Genomic DNA, 21692 nt, shown 5'->3' with positions numbered 1-21692 from the left:
TTTATTGATTAAGGTATTATATATGTCTCCTTTTCTCTCTATTACCGCTCCCCTCCCCCTTAGCACATGTCCTCACCCCCCTTGTGTCTGTGTCCATTGGTTAGGCTTATATGCATGCATACAGGTACTTTGGTTGATCTCTACCCCCTCTCCCACCTTCCCCTGCCTTCCCTCTGAGGTTTGACAGTCTGTTCAATGCTTCTCTGCCTCTGGAGCTATTTTTGTTCATCAGTTTATGTTGTTCATTATATTGCAAAATAACATTAAAATAATAACAACAAGCTTCATGTACTGGCTATAGGAAATGGCATTTTAGCCAGACTACGCTGAGCATCTCATTTATTTAGAAGGCAAACCCCCCAATAGGAATGAATGGAAGGGATGATAGACATACACTGAGCTGACATCTACAGAACAGAAAATCGTCTCCTGCCACCGTCTGTGGTAGATCTTACCTGAATCCAACAATTGGACATTCTTTACAGATGTTGCATTTGGCCTGATGTTTTGCAGTTTCAGCTGCTGCCACTCGATGTAAAACTGGCAGCCAAACCATGGACTGTGGTTCTAGACGCATCCAATCTATAAACTCTTTCACACTTATCTCTGGCTTGTTGTTATTCTGGTGAAGAAGCAAATAAATTAAATGTGAAGAAAATTTATTTATTTAAATTGCAGCAAGTGTTGCTGCCTCATAATCTTCTGAAAAATCTGTGCACAATTAAACATTATGTATTTTTTTCCACGTCAGTTAAACCATAAAATATTTAAGGTTCTTCATAAAATATTTAAGGACAGAAAATTCTAGAACTTAAAAAGATAAAAAGCAGCCCTAGTCAGTTTGGCTCAGTGGATAGAGCATCCACCCATGGACTGAAGGATCCTGGGTTTGATTCCAGTCAAGGGCACGTACCTTGGTTGCAGGTTTGATTCCTGGCTCTGGTTGGGATGCATGAGGGGAGGCAACCAATTGATGTTTCTCTTTCACATTGATGTTTCTCTCTCTGTGTTTCTCCCTCTCCCTTCCACTCTCTCTAAAAGCCAATGGAAAAATAACCTTGGGTGAAGATTAATAACAGCAGCAAGAGGGAGAGAGAGAGAGAGAGAGAGAGAAAGACAGAGAGAGAGAGAGAGAGTATTGTCATATAGGAAGAAGAAAAAAACCCCAGTACTTTCATATACTCAGATTAAAAAACAAAAAACAAAAAAACCCCTGCACTATTCTAGGTATTCTTTTCATATATGCTTTAATCCCATAAAATTCACTTATCTAAGACAGTAAAAATGTGTGAAAGCAAAAACTCACTGATTACTTTCCAAAGGTGAAGGCCATTATAAATGGTACATAAAAATGGTTATTTTTGTGTCCTGCTCCAGTCCTGTTAAACATCACACTGGGAGCACAGTACTACGAATGTTCTTGGCAAGATTTCAAAATTTATAACAAAATGTATGAAACATCTTAGTCCCCTTGCAAATCTTAACACTCTTAACATCTTAATTTATTTTCATATGTGCGAAATTAAATTTGTACCAACATCTTTCTTCTGTTGTTGTCTAAGTCATTCTATGAACCAGGACATAGGAAATTACATTTAGAATTTTCAATTGGTATTTTTTTGTTCTCTCTAAAACAAGAAAAATGGCTATTATAAAACGTAATAACCCATAACATCAATTCACCTTAAAAAGATGGTGTGAGCATTTTTTTCTCTTCAATGATAAATCGCTGAGTATGCTTTGAGAAAATATCTGTAGGCTGTACTTTAAGCAAATATATGGTATCACTAGTAACAGTTCTAAAATGCTTTATATATGGTAAGCATTAAAAAGAAACTAACATGCATTTTCCAGTTTAACATCAACAACTTAGACCAGTATAAAACTTTGTGTATCATCCTCCTTTTGCACATAAGTTCTCAAAGAAAAGACCTTATTTTAATAACATTTTTATTTTATATATGTTTTAAAATCTTGCCTCCAAGGAACTCAGGGCTGAAATACTTATTAAGTAGCTGTAATATTCAAGACACTGTGCACAGGGATACAATAATAAAAAGGTAAAAATTTTCCTTATTCATGAAGCTTATTTTTATGAAGGAACAAAACTGAATAGACAAATGTACAATTTAATATGTAATTATAATTGTAATGAGCACCCTAAGAAGACAGAGGTGATACAGGTGAATACAGTAAGACACATAAATCTCTTCTAAAGAGGTCAGGGAAGGGTTTTCAGAGGGTTTTAGATTTAAGGAAAGATCTAAAGAATAAATAAAGATTGGTGATGAGAAAAGAGTTTGTGGGCAGAAGATATGGAGAAACATTCTGAATAGAGTGCACATGACCAAATGCACTAAGGCAAGAGTATAGGGACTGAAGTAGTGTGGGTAGAAAGCAGGGAGCAAGGGGACAAGTGACACAAGATGAGGCCAGGGCAAAGGCAGGGCCCCATCACAGCAATCTGACAGCACGTGTTAGAGAGTTTGGATTTTATACATTGAGAAGCAGCTATTCTTGAGATGGTAGCTATTCCTTGAATCAAATATGCCTTAAGAAACAAAATACAACTTACTAAGATGGCACGCAACGTCCTCCACCATTTGGCTCCAGCCCAAGTTCCCTGTCCCATTTCTTGGAACATTCTCAAAACCCTTCCTCAGTACACCCTGTACACCAGCAATCCCATGTGTTTACCTGTTGGAAGCAGCTGCGGACACTGGGTTCAATATTGCTGCCTCCAAAAGCCGCTACTTCTCCCAGCTGCCGGGGGATCTGGATGGCATCGTGAAGTAAAAGGCCCAGCTGCCGCTGGTCACACATTTCTGTCGGTCCTGCCACTTCCTTAAAGAGATCTGCAAGGAGGAGAAGCAAGAGGTCAACTTCCAACTGCCCGAAGTGTTCTCTTATGTCTTTGGTGATGGGGATTGAACAATGAAGATTAAAAAAAAAAATCATGGGGACATGAATCAATTAGTCGTCTCCTGAATTCTGACAACCTTGATATTCTGTGTGTCTGTAATCGGGGCCTGGTTAACCACATGCTTCTGAAAACAACCTCCTCTTGTATGTCAACACATATAAATAGACCAGTAACTACAAACTTCCTTTACAAATGGTACAATAAATACGTGTGGGTTTCATTCAGTGGTTTCAGTAAGGATTTCCCCTCCTATTGAGAAAGACAGTGAGCCAAGACGAAGCTTCTCAGGACTTGTCAAAGGAATAAATGTGCCGTAAGAGCAAATTTTTACATTTTAACAATTTGTTTACTAACGTTTTGTGTTCACTCCTAAATTTAATATTCTATTATAGACATATGTATATATTTACTTCTTTTAAAGATTACTATAATCAAATCTATTTTATATAAAAAAACTTTAAGAAGTGCAAGGAAGCATCTTTTATTTTTAAATGTGTAGTTGTTTTTGGGGGTTTTTTTTTAGGCCCAATCAGTCTCATTCCTTACTAGCTATAAAAATTATTTTTGTTTTACTTCATGTACTAAAATACATTTATTCAAATTTTAAAGACATAGTAACAAAACTCATTCTTGCTTTCATAGTTCTTTAGGCTTTTAAATTCATTAAGAAAACCCTAATTTATTTCATAGCTTTCCTGATTCAATAAAATTAAAACTCTTCTCTCCTTTCCAGTGTTTGCTTATCTTCTACTCACCACTTGAAACATTTTGAAGATTTAAAATTATTAGCTTGTTCCAAGAAATAAAGCTAATATGCTTAAATAAGTTACTTTAGGAGTGGGGAGAAATTTCACGTAAAAACCACCCACTTTGTTATAGAAAGTAATACTTTTTGAAAAGAAATTTCCAAGTTCTGAAAATTCATAATCACGAAAACTCTAAATGTTTTTCATGTGAAGTTTCCAAGAACAGAAGAAAGGGGAGGAAATATTTATTGGATCCCACAAACCATAAAAAACCACACTGATAAATGAATATCAGATCAAAATGTATATTCCCTTTATTTTAAAGGAGAATAATGCCAGATCTAACACTGTCAACAGTGCACTTTCAAACAACTAAACCGGGCTCAGTGATATTTACATAGTAATTATCATGACATATGACTTTAATTATAAGTATACATAGGGAAAGCAAATTTAATTAAGATAAATATAATTTTTATTATCATTTGTTCACTTAAATTTTATTAGAGTTCTACTTGTTTCTCTTCATTTGTCAAAAATAAGATGATCATGGCCAGGAAATATTTGTCCAGGATTCTTACTATGAAGATCATTTTAAACTTGTTCCTGGGAAGAGGCCTTTTAGTTAAATAGAGTTGATGCACATGCATAATAGTCTGTACAGAGGAGTACACGTGTTCAACAAGATCAATCATGTCCAACTTTCCTCTTTTGAGACTTGTAGCTATATTGCTATGCCACCATTAAGGTAAAACTACACACAAAACATAAAAGGTTAATATTAGCATTAGAAATGTTGACATATTTCTAAATTTTCATAAATGTTCACATTTTTGATGTCATAGTCAGAAATAAAAAGGAGTGTAAGAATGTGGGAATGGGTCAGAGAAAAGTCACAATCTAAAACCCAAGATCCAATAAATTAGCACAGAAGAGATGTAAAGGCCGCTGAAAAGGATCTTTGTAAACGTGTTTTTGATGAGGCAAATGGGCCACCAGCTATAAGCAGGAAGGCCAGGGTGTTGTTTGAATCTAATGAAGGGATACTATACTCTCAGGAAGGCCTGAAGAGAGAGGGAGGTGCCACCAGGGTAAAAACACCTGCCCCGTCACTCAGCTACTAAGTGGCAGAGCTGAGTTTGAAGGCAGGTCTCTCTGGCCTGTGGGCCTGTTATTTTCCAAACGCCAAGATGCCCTTCATTTAATTATTTGTCTAACTATGTCTATAACAGTTTTAGTCTGTCTTGATAAATATATTTATTTTTAAGTATTGGAAATATACAGAAATAGAAAACGCTTGGGTTTTAGAGTCAGAAGACTCTGTGATCTAATTCTAGCCCCGCAATTATTGTCACTGCAGCCTTTGACTAGATTTGTAACCTATCTCAGCATTAATTTTTTCATCTGAAAAATGGAAATCACAATGCCTACATCATTATGGGATGATTATTCTCAGAATTAAATGAGATACAACTTGTAGCTGGTGCTCACTCCACCAAGGCACCTCACCTCTTGATCCTATTATCAGTGTTTCATTACACACAAGTCCACTATGTATTAACACCCTCAGTGTAGCCTGGACAGGTAGAGTAAGGGTTAAAAAATGGAAACTTATTACTAGCCAATCATATAAAGTTATTTCTCCTATAAAATGATCATTCCCATTACTAAAAACACTATTAGTATAAAAATGGTCTTACGTACATCTGTATTTTTCTTCTAAGAGACCTTTAGAGAGGGACATCAGTCCAATCTTCAGACTCTGCACTCTAATTTTTCCAGTCCGACCCCTGAAATTATAATAATCTCAATGTCTTACATGAATTTAAAACAGTATGTAAAATATTTCTGAATATCTATTTTCTTGAGGGTAAACCATTAAAAAATAATTGCATCTTAAAGCTCTGACTTTTCTATTCATGTTTAATAATTAATGTTAAACCTATACCATAATTTCATTACATATTTTAACAGTATGTTTGGCCTGGTCTTGAAAAATATATAGCCTGAAGTCACATTACACAAAATATATAAACTAGGAAGAACAAATTAAGGCAAAATTAAAACTTTAATTATAAAGCTGAAAATATGTAATTTTTATAAATACTATGAGTTAAAATCTATTTATTAATAACTATAAAAGATTCAAAATAGATACATATAATATGCATGTGAGTTAATTCAGCAAGACATATCTAAGATCAAAAGTAAAAAAAATGACTGAAAAATCAGCTATATACTGAGAGCTTCTCACTGCTGAATACTCAAATACTGTATGTATTGCCTTTATTGATTTGGGTCTCTGTCCATGCAGTTTTTGTGTTACTATTGCAATTACACTAGCTATTGGTCTTAAACAGATAAGTGTGGAATCTCTATTTGGGGAAGTATTAAACTATAATTAAATTTAAAAGGTATTAATTAATCAACATGAGAAAATAGCTTTACACTATACCAATGAGAGACCATTTCAATTTTACTTATAAGTGGACTAAAAGAAAAAAACATTATTTTATTTTAAAGCAGAAAGTTGTCTTATTCCATCATTTATCAAAGAATTACTGAGCTGTCTACCAAATGTTAGTTGCTATACTAGATCCTGGGGATGGGGAAAGTAAATGCAGAAACTATAAAAATTAGCAATATGATGCTCCTTGCTATGGAATAGAACATAGTCAAGAAAAAAGTCTTTATTGCTATCTTTACATTTCATATTCAGAATAAGTTTTCAGTTAAATTGTTGTTAATTTTCTTAAAATATGTTTTCAATTTACAAACAAAGCATATTTAAAACCTATAAATAAATTTTTACATAATTATATGAATACATAACATTTAGTAATTCATGCTATTCAAAAACAAGCAAATATTTGTATTATGGAACTTTAATTTTAGGTAGTCTTATTGTCAAACTGCATTTAAGTCTTGATCTTATTGATATTTTTACTATTAATATTAATTGATATCTTCCATTCACAAATTATAAATACTCTGGTAAATTTTTGTATACATATCATGACATACAATAAAATGAAAATTTAAAAAATGCTTAGGTATTGCTATAATGTACTTTCAAAACCATCCCTCAATAGCCTAGAGTCTATATCTATATTAAATCATACCCAACAGCTAAAACCGGTTTGGCTCAGTGGATAGAGCGTTGGCCTGCGGACTAAAAGGTCCCAGGTTCGATTCCGGTCAAGGACATGTACCTAGGTTGTGGTCACATCCCCAGTGGGAGATGTGCAGGAGGCAGCTGATTGATGTTTCTCTCATCATCGATGTTTCTAACTCTCTATCTCTCTCCCTTCCTCTCTGTAAAAAATCAATAAAATATATTTTAAAAAAATTAAATCATACCCAACAAACTTCTTGAACCTTTACTATATATGTGTACAACATTCAGAATTTCCTTGTGAAACAAGTAATAGGTTTAAAAATAAATGTAACTATTATAAGCAGAATTTCTAGGTTTATATATATATTCCAGTCTCTTACAATTATAGAAATATCTTAAACTGCTATGCTAGAAATTTTGCTTCTACTTAATATTTTTTAGGCGTTTCCTAATTATCATATGAAAACAGACAATGTCTCTTTTCTTTCCTCCAGAAATCAGGAAATTTCATTCTTTGGACATAATCAGACAGTAGATTTGCAGAAGATAACAAAGGGCTGTGTGGATAGACTAGTACATGAATATGCCTAAGGACAAAGCAATCCCTTATGGGGAAAAAAAGATCAAAATGATGGGCATTACAGGATGACCTCCAGTCTGTGGTGTCAACAGAAGAAAAGAAAATCATCAGGAAGGATACTGAAAATGTCAGTCATTCCATTCATCACACCACCAACAGTTATGAAGGCCTACGATGATCCTAGCATTGTTCCACATACCATAGGGACCACTACAAAAGTACAAGACACAATTCCTACCCATGGTATGTTCACACACTAACTGTGGGAGTGAGACAAGGAAACAACTAGACAATCATAAGAAAATACAAAACCAACCTTTATGTATGGAAATAATCAAGTATAAGTTCATTGTGGCTGACTAATTAATGATTGATGATTTGTCTAAATAGTCCTTAGCATAACAACATTTGATTAAAAAAACATAAGTTGGACACTGGAGTATGACATGGCTCACCTATCCCAACTAGGAGGAAGTATCCTAAGAAAAGCTTAGGAAGAGAATAAATAGAGGGGGGCCTGTGAGTGCCAGTGACAAGACTCATTCAGGTGGTAAGGACTTGCATCAAGGCTAAATTGTTGATAAAGTTGTCCAGGTGATATGGGGCCAGCTAACGCAGGGCTTTGATGTTAAAAAAAAAAAAGTATCTGGATTTGTGAGGCAATAGGGAGCTAGGAAAATTTATAATTGGGTGACATAACCCAACACTTAAGTATTTGGTTTCCTGAAAGTTTCATAATTAACTCCTGACGTTAGTTTAACTGGGAAGATATGCACCCTACAATTTATATCTATCTTGGAAAAGTGGAAAAAAATAACCTCACACTGCAGCAAGTGAGATTAATATTTTCTGCAGAGACAAACGCATTTGCACCAAGTCTTCTATTACTTTAAATAATAATTAAAACAATTTCGATTTCCATTAAATGTAGAAGGAAGATTTTTAAATTAAGACTTTTTACCCTGGGAAGATAAAGACTGAGTGAGGCTATGAACTCTTATAAATGGAATCAATTTCATTTCTATTATTTATGAAGACCTTTCTACATATTAGTTTGTTTGGCCTTCATTGTTACTTATGTGTGGTTGATCCAAACAGATGTTTTATTGCAATTTTTCAGATGAGAAATTAAGATGTCAAAAGGCAAGTCGTTACCAAATCACACAGCAACCAGAATAAAATATTTGCATTCTTATTATCCATAACAGAAGAAAACAGATTTTTAAAACAAAATTTAGAATATTAGGAGAAGGGAGAAACATATTAAGACTTCAAAGAAACAGTAAACGTAGAATAATTTCTAAAGTACTATTTTTTCTTAGATATGGCAATATGGTAAGAATAATTAAGCAATATTAAAAAATGAATATTAGTGCTATACCTACCATTAATATGCAATAGGTGGCCAAGGATAAATTGTCTTGTCTCACTGGGTCAGTTTCTTAATCAGTAAAAGAAAGAGGGCAAAATGGTAGGTCCTCATAGTCCTACTTCTAGAATTCTATGATCTGTGTCTGATTATCTGCTGTCTATATTTCAAGAGCGGGCTGAGTATACTTCAAGAGCCGCAAATGCTAGTTCTGTCTGCATCATACTACACACAGTAAGGCAGTCAACGCATATGGTTAATGAATGAATGTCAGACAGCTGGATGAATGAAAGGGTTAGATCATGGCACCATTTCCAAGGTTAAGAGACTTCTTAGGATCCATTATTTTCTGGTGCATTGGAAGGAGTAGATAGAGAGTTTCTATCAGATTCTCAAAGGGAACTAATGGTTTGAAAAGAGTTAAACACTCTTGTTTAGATACATGAATAAGTCATAGTTATTAGAGAGATTTGGGCAATCAACTCTGGCCATCTGACACTATTGTCATATAAGAGACCATGTTTTTTTCCCCAAGGTTAATTCATGATATTTCTCCAAGATAGAAAAACTAAACAGACTACACATCATTCTGACCCACTGTGGTCTTTGCTATATTTCTTTGACATGACAAGGAGATATATCTTAAAAGCTTTTTTCCCCCTTTTAATGGAAAATTTCAAGATACTGTCTTTCTAAATAAGAAACAGTATCTTAGTAGAGCAGTTCTCATGTGTTCACATTTGATGGTGGGAAACAGAAATATACAAACAGATAACTTCCTAGAATATGACATTTCACACACTGCTTCCTTCCCAACTAAGTGACAGTATTCCCTTTGGGCTGTTCAGTGTAAACAGCATGTATCTGTGTCATAGGCTGAATTATATCTCCCTAAAATCCATACGTTGAAGTCCTAATTCCCAGTACCTCAGAATGTAACTGTATTAGGGGATAGGATCTCTAAAGAGGTAATTACGTTAGAATGAGGCTATTAGGTTGGACCATAATGTAATTTTGTGTCCTTATAAGAACAGGAGGTTAGGACACAGACACACACAGAAGAAAGACCATGTGAAGACGCAGGGAGAAGACATCCACCTATAAGACAAGGAGAGAGGCCGCAGAAGAAACCAACCCTGCTGACATGTTGTTCTTATACTCTAGTCTCCAGAACTGTGGGAAAATAAATTTCCGTTGTTTAATCTACGCTGTGGTACTTTGTTATGGCAGCCGGAGCAAACTAATACAGTGTGTTAGAGCCACAGTCATTGTCGAGGGTGTTAATTCTTTAAATATGGCTCAAGATGTGCACCTCTGCCATACTCCACAGGGCTTAATGAAGTTCCTAAATATGTTATGAATTTAGCCTTCTTCCTGGGATGTAAAATTAACTTATAGGCTTTGTAGTTAAAACACCTAATTGGCCAGCTATTTTGGTGAATTTACTATAGAAAATGTCTCTTTTGGAGGTTTAAAAAATTGGAAATCAACTTAATAGATCATAATTGCTAACAGTTTTATTTTACCATAGCAGGATAGAGTTGCATTAAAATAAAATGTATTAAAATATATCAGACAAGGATATAATAAATCCTAAATTCATTATGGTAATTGAGATTCATGCTATTGCTTCTCAAGGAATTTCTTAAGAACACTCAAGCACACAAAGGCTATTGGGTTATTTAAAAAACTTTATGATATTTGTGAATATTGAAAAAGAAAAGATTTTTCTACTCCAAAGTATAAGCAAAGTTTAATTAAATCATCTCTAGAGCTACTTTCATCATCACTTATTTATACAGAATCAGCTGTTAAGTGTGTATACTTATGAACTATCATCCATCTTCTTTTTCTCTAAACCTAATGAAAGGCTGATAAACACAAATCTTCATACAGCTAATTAATGGAAAGAGAACTTTCAGGGTGTGAGAGAAAAACAAGAGTCCTCATTTTCTTATTTCATCTTCGCATATTTTAACCCCCTACCAGAAGAATGAATAATTCCTCCTAATAGTTCAGAAATGTCAGCACACAGCAGGCCTTTCTAGAATTATTTTACAAATGCACTGTCACATTCAAAAACTCAAGTTAATTGAGTTATTCTGGGAGTTGAGAGTGCTCTTTATGTAACAATGAGTACCTAATGAAATTACAGATATTAGTGCCCTGCAGCATAACTTACTTAAAAGACCATATACATACATAACCACCTTTGCAATAAGTGAAGCTAATACCAAAAGAGATGTAAAATGATTTTAATTGCCATTTGATTGCTCTTAAGTTGTCACACAAAAATCACAGATTATTATGAGGGAGTAAATTATTTTAATTCATAAAAATAACTACAAAATATTGTCTTTAAAAGATACTATAAGAAATTCCAGAAGGAGAAGGAAACTGAACTTACTTAAATTAGGTTTCCTCTAGCATGATGACAAAACAAAAAACAGAAGACCCTACAAATCTGACAGCTTTTGTAATTAAAGCAAAATCTTAAAATAATGGATGGACATTCCTTTTTGTTTTATTGTTGGTTTATGGCTCAAGTTTTGGAAAGTCATTCATTTGCAACAATTAACATAAATATTTCCACTGGATAAAGTACTTTGAAAGCACTTTTAAGATTTTCACTTTAAAAATGTATTTTGTATTATTAACGTATGTCATTCAAGAATTGTACTTTAATGGGAAAAAATAAAAACTTACGTGTCATATACATTGAGCAACCAGTTGAGACACATATCCACACAGAGCGGAACATTGACCAGATCTTTATGCAGCTGTTCAAGGCCGTCGTAAGTTGTTGTCAGGCAGTTGATGACATCGGGAACACAAAGGAGCTGGTCATTTTGGTTCAGCTTGTGCTGTTTGAAAACTTCATTTGTTGTATTCAACTCTAAGAGATCCACTAATCGGGTGAGAGAAAGGAGTATGTACAGTCATTACATTATATAACAACACTGGAACAAAAACATTTCTAGTCTTAAGTATTTGTCTTGTTATTTAAGAATCTATCCGTTTTAGCTATTTTCAGTTTTTAAAGTAATAAGTAGCATTTCCATCCTTACATTTTTAACTACTTCTTTTATCTCCATTTGCATTATTTTGAATCTGAGCTGTCACTTTTAAATATGATCCCATTTTTCACTCTTTACAATATCAATTCTTCCTGCTTTCTTTTTCTGGCTATTTTCCCTCCAACCTCTTTCTACTCTTAAATATAGAAAGGCTTAAATCTCGAAATCTACTCCAAATTGTAGGAAGCCCACAAGTTACATTGCTTTCCTTCTCTTAATTTCAGAGAACAGCCTACTTACTACCCTCCCATTTCATCCTTTATGCCACTGTCAAACTAAGTTTTAAACAATTTCTCAACATGTACATAATAAGGTACAAAGTTGACTAAGAAGGGTCAGTTAAAAAAAAAGAAAAGACAAACAAGCTTTGCACTATGCATAACAGCATGAACATTCCTCACAATATTAAGAATAGAACTGGACCCTAATCCAAAAGATATATGTACCCCTGTGTTTATTACAGAATTATTCACTTAGGTCAAGATATTGAAACAACCTCTGTGACAACCAACAGAAGAATGAATAAAGAAGATCTGGTTTATATACACATATAAAATGAAATACTACTCAACCGTAAAAAAGATCAAATATTGCCATTTTGACAAAAATGAATCATGAGATTATTATGCTAAGTGAAGTAAGTTAAAAGGAAAAAGATGAGTGAAAACCATATGATTTCACTCATACACAAAATATACAACAAAAAAGAAACAGATGAACAAACAAAACAAAAACAAAGGCATAGATGCAGACAACAGATTGGTGGTCACAAGAGGGAAAGGGGAGTGGGGTAGGGTAATAGGGGTAAAGGATGTCAAATATATGTTGATAGATGGTAAATAGACTTTGGTGGTTAACATACTATAGTGTATACAGATATCAAATTATAATGCTGTATACCTGAAACTTATATAATGTTATATGCATGCCACCTCAATAAAAAATTAAACAAACATGTGCTGTAGAAAACTAATAGTCTTCCACTGCCTTCTGAATGAAGCCTAATCTATAGGGTCCTCACAACCTGGTCCTAACTTTGTTTGCTTCCCATGAGGCTTTGACATACAGGCAACTTGTAGCCAGTAAGGATTAGTGGAGGTTCACAGTAAAGGCTCCCATCCTTACTCTTCATGTATAAAACATCTTTAGTGGGCATGACAGTTGCTAGAGCACAGACAGTGGCAAAGAGGATAAGGCGGAGCCCCTGCTCTCAGTCTGAGAAGGAGGACAAGCAGACTGATAACTTGACTAAAAGGAGGAGTGAAAGTAGCCCAAGAGAAGAATACATCAATTTCTATGAGAGCTACTCCTGCTCAGGGAGTGGAAGGACAACTGGAAAAGGCCCCTTGGGAAAGTGGGTATGAAATGGGCCTTAAAAAATAGAGAAGATAGCTCTGGCTGAGTGGTTCAGTTGGTTGGAGCATTGTCCATACACCAAAAGGTTGTGGATTTGATTCCAGGTCAAGGAACATACCAAGGTTGCATTTAGAACCCCAATCGGGTGAGTTTAGGAGGCAAGTGATGGATGTTTCTCTCTCACATGGATGTTTCTCTCTCTCTCCTCTCTCTCTCTCCCCTCCCTTTCTCCTTCTTTTCCCCTCTCTCTAAGATGGATTAATATATCCTTGAGTGAGGATTAAAAAAAGAAAAGAGTAGATAGAAGAGATCCATGTAAAACAAGGAAAGAAATCCAGGAGGATAGAACTGCTTGAGGAAAGACAAGAATTCACAGAATTCCAAGGGGCTCTCCAGAATGACCAACAGCAGTGTGGATGAATGGTGTGGGGCTTACGTATGAGTGGTATGTGGTTACCATCAGGCAGACACACGGAGTTCTAGGGACCTGGCACACATTGCCCAAGGGGAGGCCCTCAAAAGACAGGATTTTAGACAAAAAAGAAAAAATCTTAAATAATCTTTATTTTATTTTTTTACAGATGTCCCCTTCTAGCCCAAACCTGCCCTCTGGCTCAAACCTTCACCATACTATTGTCTGTGTCCATGGGTTAAGCATATATGCATACAAGTCCTTTGGTTAATCTGCTCACCCCCATCCACCCACCTGTCTTCCCTCTGAGATTCATCAGTCTGTTCTAATCTTTCTTTTAAATCAATGTTGAGTCATTCATTAACTAACTGAAAATAGGGAAACATAGATTATCAAACCACAATGTAATTTATATATTTATTAAGTGTGGAGATGATTCTTCTAATTCTAAACAAATGGGTTTAGAAAATTACAGAATTTAAGGTCTGCTCATGGAACTTACTGCTTTACAAATATCTCCATATTTTTAACTTTTAAGATGAAAAGAAATAAGCTCAGGGGAACTTTTAAAAATAAAATAACCAACTAATTCATCTTTGCCAGATGCAAAAATGTCCCCTCAAAACATATAATGATATTTTGAACAGTTAATGAAATGAACAGCTTCCTTTATATTTAACCTATTTTTTTTCACATCACATGGGTAATGGGCCAATGTAACAAGTTTTGAGGGAGGCACAGCTCACACTAATTTTGAATTTTTAAAGACATGAATAAAATGTGTTTACTCTAGCTCAGCCATGGGCAAACTACGGCCTGCGGGCCGAATCCGGCCCGTTTGAAATGAATAAAACTATTGAAAAAAGAGACCGTACCCTTTTATGTAATGATGTTTACTTTGAATTTATATTAGTTCACACAAACACTCCACCCATGCTTTTGTTCCAGCGCGCCCCCACCCCCCACCCCCCGGACCAGTTTAAGAACCCATTGTGGCTCTCGAGTCAAAAAGTTTGCCCACCCCTGCTCTAGCTGCTTAAACACCACGGAATGATTTATTTTTTCAAGTTATCTACAATGGAGAAAAACTGCTTTAAAATTATACAGATTAAAATTATTTCTAAAACAACACAACAAGAATTAAAGTAAAATTATTTCTAAAAACAGCTCATTTTTTAAAAAGAGAAAAAAATATAAAATACAACTGAGGATAACAAGTTAATCCATTTCCTTTGAATGCCGAATATATTATTGGCAAAATTTCAGCATACATATATATAAAATAATTGTGTAAGGTCCCCATGAGTTAGAGATGGTGAAAAAAAAAAAAAGAAAAAAATCAACCAGCATGGCTCAGTGTTTGAGTGTCAACCTATGAGCCAGGAGGTCACATTTCAACTCCTGTTCAGGCACATGCGTAGGTTGCAGGCTCCGTCCCCAGTGGGAGGCCTGCAGGAGGTAGCTGATCAATGATTCTCTTATCATTGATGTTTCTCTCTCTCTCCCTTTCCCTTACTCTTTTAAATCAACAAAAATATATTAACACACACCCACACACACACACACACAAACTGAGAACCATCCAAAATTATCATTGTAGCATTTTCTTGGTTTTATACACTGTTTTCAATGATAAACTCCAGGAGGGCAGGAGCAAAAGTCAAGTTCACTTTTCATGGTGTGTGATAAAAGGAAGGGATTAGTAATGATAGTAGGAGCTACAGAACTACAATTACACATAGATACAAAGAAACATATTGAAATACTGCCAAAATGCTCAAAGTTTCTGAATTTCAGCACTAATGTGCCAGCAACACAGCACTGCTACTTTATCCCCACCCCACATGGCATAAAGTGACAATAGACCAAATTCCAAAAAGACCCTTCCCTGGATGAGGCTGTCCTTACATTTCATCCAGAGAAGTCTCCTTTGTAATACACGTGGTAAATATGACAGTAATTTGCCACATCCCACAGACTATGATGTCTTCAATTTTTAGTGATTTACTCTGACACCCTGTCTTAGTGCCTACACGAGGCACACATTTTCCTGACGTGTGTCACATTTAGGTACCTTTAAAAATTGACTACATTAAAATCACAGAAAATTATGATCTTTTCTTTTCAAAGGAAGAGAAATGACAGCTCAGTCATGTGGCAAATGAAACAAACAGCAGAATCATTTTCTACCCAGCTTTTTTCTTTAATCCTACGTATGAGGCACAGGCGATCAAATGAAAATGGGTCATCATTCTCCTCTGTAAAAACACTCATTGTAGACAGTACCTGACCTGGGGCTTCGGTGACTCCTCCTGTTCTCGAACTGTTTGGCCATTTTTGATTAGCACCTTCCCCATCTCCTCTTCCCCAGACACCAAAGACATACAGGTGATGCTCAAGGTCTCCTATCTATAAAGCCTCACTCAATTTCATCACTTCAATTATTTTTCTCTCTGGGTGACTCCAGATTGTTTTTTCTTGCCTGAACACCTGATTTGCAGTCCCACTGCTCTTTTCCCAACTAGAGCGATACTCTTCTCTTTCAGGAACCTTCACCTTAACATGTTCCAAATAAAGGTCTTGCCTTCTTGTTATGCTGAAATCCAGGAACAGTATGACTACCTTCCATTGACCATCAGTCTGCAAATCCTGAGCCATCCTAACACTCTCCTTCTTTTACCCTCTGCGATTTATCAGCCACCAGTTTCCCCCAGTCATCAGTCCTTTCTCCGCATCACAAATCCATACCCTCATCTCTCTGCCTACTACCAGCAGCCAGCTCAGCCTCCACCTGCACTATTTTCTTGTCCTCTGTCCCCTCTGTCCTTTGATCTGCCTTTGATACTGTCTGCATACAGCCACGACTGGCCCTCTCTGCTAAATTCCACAAAACAAAAAATGCTTCTATAGCACTCTGCTCCATGCACACACACACAAATCCAAACATTAAATACAACATTAGGAAAGCTTGAGGAACACCCCTCCCCCCCAAAAAAAGGACCTAAAAATATCAGAAAAGTTTTATTTATGTTTGCTGCTGTATCATATCACTTGTATCTATATGCCAAAATTAAACACATTTTACTATACAAAAGTGCAGCTATAAATCTTCTTATACCTACATTCTTGTGTACTCCTATAACTTTCCAACTCAAATCATTTACTCAGTATGTCCTAGCAGACTGCTCTGTGCTAGAAGCTGTATGTGGCCCCGAAGTGGAGAAGAAAAGAGATTCCTCCCTCACATGAAAGCTTAGTTCCTTTGGAGAGACAGGTGGTTAATAAACACAATACCATACATTATGGCAGGCGCCACATAAGAACTGAATCCATGAGCTGAAATATCAGGGGTGGTCTACCCCAAAAGCCTCACTAAATCTAGGAGACAGTTAAAGTAGGACCTGTAGGAAGAGATCACACCAGCCAGGGGAGGAGGATAAGTGCAAAGAGCCAAGACAAGAACTCTTCAGCTCGAGAAACGGAATCCAGAGCTGACCATTTCATCTGTCCATTAGAACTGAGAAGAGCCCATAGTGGAGCATAGAGGATGGGGTAGATGGAGATAAGCCAAGACAAAGGCCATTTCATTTGAGGGAAGCAGGAATCTGTTGTAAGTAGGAGAGTTGTGTGCATGTATAACGTGCTCTCTCCAAGTTTAAGTTCCTTGAGTGTGGGAACCAAGTCTCTTTATCTCCTGCACAGTCTTGGAGCCCAATAAATGAATGAACAATGACAGAGACGACAATGAGCCCTCTACATTAGGACATCATGGTGAGTGGAGATTTACATAAAATGAAAGGCAACCCCTGACCTAAAGCCGTTCTCAGTGAAGCCCAGGCAACCATCTTGACATTATCTGCCACACAGAGGCACACACAGGGCACTTATGTGAGACACAGCCGTTAGAGGCCATCGTACAGTGTTGGAAAAATGGGCGGCAGGTGGAATTAGCTGGTAAATGTTTCCAAAAGGAGTAAATTTTTAACAGCATTTGGAAGGCATCAAGGGTTACAGACCATTACTGAGGAGGGTCAGGGAATTGCAAGCAGACAGAAAGGATGGGAGAGGAAGGGGCAGATTAATCATGAACAGGTGAGTTTGACAATGGAGCAAAGGCCCCAGGCGAGAGAGCAGTGGGCACAGTCAGGGAGGTAGCAGCCAGGTGGCTCTCAGAACAGCACCTCAAATCCTAGTATTTACAAGCCAGCACTTTTCCAGGTGTTCCTAAATGCCACGGTTCTGTGTATAAGTGGGAGGCATCACTCTTCTGATCCTCTCAGGTTTGAAGAAATGAGGTGAAATGGGGAACATTTTTCTTTGGGAGGAAAATAAAAAACCCACCAGAAAGAAACACCAAATGCATGAATGTCTACCCACCCAGAAGGATTAGTGAAAATGGGGCCGTGTTCATAATGAACATGCACAAGGCAGTCTTGTGTCAGTGGGGACTCGGAGGCTGAGTCATTTGTCCTCATTTTATAGCTCATCAGGCCTGAAAGACCTCCCAGGTCTGTCAGCTGGAGGCTGGACATGCAGCTGAGCCTCTTCCAAAACTGCTGCCACCACGGACTCACTGAGCTCAGAACATCCTTGTTGCATGTTCCTAATTCACTTCCAGCTTTCTTCTGGCTCAGCATACAGACCCCTGGCCAGAGTGCTGGCTATTTTTTTTTTGATTGGTAATTTTGCAACCCTTGCTGCCATCACCACAGCCTGCCAGTTATGTGGGGCTCCCGGGATGATGTGATGTGCAGGACAGCCATCTCATCCTTTCCTCTACCGCCTAATTTAGGGATGTTTTTCAGCCCTTCGTCGACTTCTCACCCACACATAGCTTACACTTTTCTTACTTTAAAGGTTTGCATTGCTGTATTTTCTCTCAATAATTTTACAGTCTTTCCTCAACTCCTTTCATGTAATCAGCTTAAAATGCATTTTGAATTTCTCCTGTCTTTTAAGGAGCAGATTTTTAACCTTAACATATCATTTTTCTAAGCGTTATTTTCAAAGCTTCACTGAACTGCCTAGACATATAACAACTGTGAGCAAAAGGCAGCAAACAAGAATCCTTGGATTTATTTAAATTACCCTCTTAAAAGTATGGGCAAATGCCACTTTCCACATTAACTAGCTGATAAGACCTAAATGGTCTTTGAATACACTCAATCATTTAAACTATAACCACAAATTGAATCCGGACAGCTTAAATCTATACTCTATAAAAGCATTATAATGCATATTTCTACTTAAACTTCAGTTATTTGGGGGGAATAGCCCTTCAGTAAAATATTACCACAGAAAGGTAAAGTTCATATTGATAATACTAAATGTCTCAAGACATATTTAAATGAACACAGAGCCTTTTATGTAATTTTCTAAAGTGACAGTTCAAATTTGGATCAGAAATGCGATTTTTTTAGCGTTTATTGTATGATTGTAATGAATGAAACTGGTTCAGACCCTACACTTCCAAACAGATACGAAGTACTAAAAAGGCAATGATCTACTATATGTGCATTTTGATTTCTTGTTTTAATCCTTTCAAATTGGGTGGCAGCATCCTTTTTAGAAAAATATTTTTATGTTACTGCTGTATTTTGGTTAATTTTGTCCTCCCACTGGGAATAGCATATGTTCATTTGTTTTATGACTGCATGCATGCTGACGTGGCAAATAACAGAGCATTATAGAATCACAGCCAACTCCTTGAGTGACGCACACTGAAAATCAGATTAACTCTACAAACACATCCCCTTCTTCATTTATCTTTGTCTTAAAAAAAAAGGCAACTCAAAGAACAGAGTAATTAACTTCAGTAGGATGACTCACAGCACAGTGCTTTCTGTAGTCTTCGGATTTTGATAGCCGTGCGGTAGGCAGAGAAACGCACATTATTCAGGTCAGCTGTAATGGGAAAGGGAACACATTCAAAAACATGCTGATTGCTTAACTTATATCCAATGGCAAGAAGGTATCTGTTTACTTCAGATGTGTAAAAAGTCTTCTCCTAAAATCCACAGCATTTATTTAAGGAAAAAATTAAATGTTCATTGGCACCGTGGTGAGATATATTCCAAAGCAGTGCTCCACAGAAACTCCCAGGAAAGGAAAAGGAAGGAAATGAGGAAAAGGAAACACGCTTGGTCTGTGACCTTTCAATGGCTTCATAAATACATGGCATTGTGGGTAGAGAGCCTTTCTTCTGTACAGCTAGGCGGGACCCTCCTCCAGGGCCGTGTTCCACAAGGACAGTCAGTTTTCTGTCATCTCACTACTCAGAGAGCTAGTTATATTTCTACATTCCTCCATTCTGATCTATGTGCTGCTGCCGCCCTTTCATAGATCTTGTCCAAATGATCTTACAGTCACTATTCCAACCTTTGGAAAGAGCAAATATTGCAATTTCTTTCTCTGTCCCCTAAAGACAGAGTACCAGTATTTGAGACTAGTGGAGTTAGAAGGAAACTCAGAAATCATCAAAATTTGCCCTCTCCTTTGCTCACCAAACAAACCAGTGACTTTTCTCATTTGTTCAACTTTGAAGCATCCCTCACCCACACAACTGGAAGTTCACACATGAGCCTGATATTTAAAGACATTAAAGGTGTGCTCCCCACTTGTTGAAATGGGAGTGGCATGAGAGCCTTGGGGTGCTAGCCCTCCCTCTGCAGCAGCACCTTTGCTCATTAAAGAGAAAACTCTTTCAAAATGAGACACACACACACACACACACACACACACACACACACACACACAATAAAGTCATATCCTACTAGAAATCTATAAGAAAGAATTGTCATCTTATGAGTTTTCTTGCATTTTTTAATTGAAAATGAATTTAGCTCTTCAGCTGTACTTAGAAGAAATAAAATTCAGCTAGCTGATTTAATAAGATCTATTTAAAAAAGAGCGAGCTAAAGGCAGATTTAAAAGCAGTGGACTAGAGGTTGCTGTATTGTAACTGTTTTTGTTTTCACTCAAAATTGAAGATTAAGATGGCCCAGTATGAGGGAGGTAAAAACCTCCTATAATATTCCCCTTTTAAAGTCATGGTTTGGGGGCCATGCCATTTCAAACTTCACATTCTCTTAAGAAGAAAGGTCAGACCTGTTTGCTTCATTGACCTCAGAAATTCAACTGCTTTTGTATGTCACTGTCATGGTGCTTTAAACATAACATGCCATCTAAAAAAAGCTGGTGATCAGTTTTCATCCAAGAATATACCCTTTTCAGTTTAAGTTAATTCATTACTATTAAATAAAACAATACTCACCAAGGGATTGAAAGAGTTCGGTCATTTTAGGATGATCCCAACAGGTTGTCTGTGTTTGATGGCTGGGGAAAAAATGTAATAAATGAACATATAAATAATATATATCTCACAGAAAATACATACATAGAATTTTTATTCAAATTTTTAAAATATCCCCATGATAGATCACTCAGAAACCTGGTGCCCAATTATTACTTAATATTTGAAAAACAATAATACATTTTTATTTGAGCAATTTATATTGTGACAATGCAGCTGACATTTTTTGCTTTATCTAGTTCAAGAAGAATTGCAACTAAAATTAAAACTTAGCCCTGACCAGTTTGGCTCAGTAGATAGAGCATCGGCCTGCGGACTCGGGGAGGTCCCGGGTTCAATTCCGGTCAAGGGCATGTACCTTGGCTGCAGGCACATCCCTAGTAGGAGGTGTGCAGGAGGCAGCTGATCGATGCTTCTCTCTCATAGATGTTTCTAACTCTCTCTCTCTCCCTTCCTCTCTGTAAAAAATCAATAAAATATATTTTTTTAAAAATGGGCAAAGAACCTAAATACACACTTCTCCAAAGGGAACATACAGATGGCCAAGAGACATAGGAAAAAAGCTCAAAGTCACTGACCATCAGAGAGATGCTAATTAAAAGGACAATGAGGTATCAGATCACACAGGTAAGAATGGCTGCCACCAACAAATCAACAAATGACAAGTGGTGAGTATGTGGAGCAAAGGGAACCCTCCTACTCTGCTGGGGGGATGCAGGCTGGTGCAGCCATGATGGAACACAGTATGGAGTTTCCTCAAAAAATTAAACATGGAACTGTGATCCCAGTGATCCCACTT

At 36.6% G+C, this 21692-nt stretch overlaps 1 protein-coding gene across 3 annotated transcripts in view; it reads right to left on the bottom strand.

The window, feature by feature from the left end:
- The window catches only part of UTRN (utrophin), a 461667-nt gene that overhangs the window by 51813 nt on the left and 388162 nt on the right, over positions 1 to 21692 (bottom strand). For all 3 annotated transcript variants that reach the window (XM_015558521.1, XM_006755401.2, XM_015558522.1), the window contains 6 exons: positions 20855 to 20916; positions 19411 to 19485; positions 11443 to 11644; positions 5374 to 5459; positions 2698 to 2855; positions 456 to 622 (listed from right to left, as the gene is read on the bottom strand). In XM_015558521.1, coding sequence (XP_015414007.1) covers positions 456 to 622; positions 2698 to 2855; positions 5374 to 5459; positions 11443 to 11644; positions 19411 to 19485; positions 20855 to 20916 — 750 coding nt within the window. The remainder of the gene's footprint in view (positions 1 to 455; positions 623 to 2697; positions 2856 to 5373; positions 5460 to 11442; positions 11645 to 19410; positions 19486 to 20854; positions 20917 to 21692) is intronic.

This window comes from Myotis davidii, unplaced genomic scaffold, assembly GCF_000327345.1.
Source record: "Myotis davidii unplaced genomic scaffold, ASM32734v1 scaffold292, whole genome shotgun sequence".
Classification (NCBI taxonomy): domain Eukaryota; kingdom Metazoa; phylum Chordata; class Mammalia; order Chiroptera; family Vespertilionidae; genus Myotis; species Myotis davidii.
The sequence above is the reverse complement of the archived record's forward strand: the minus strand, read 5'-3'. Positions and strand labels throughout refer to the sequence as shown.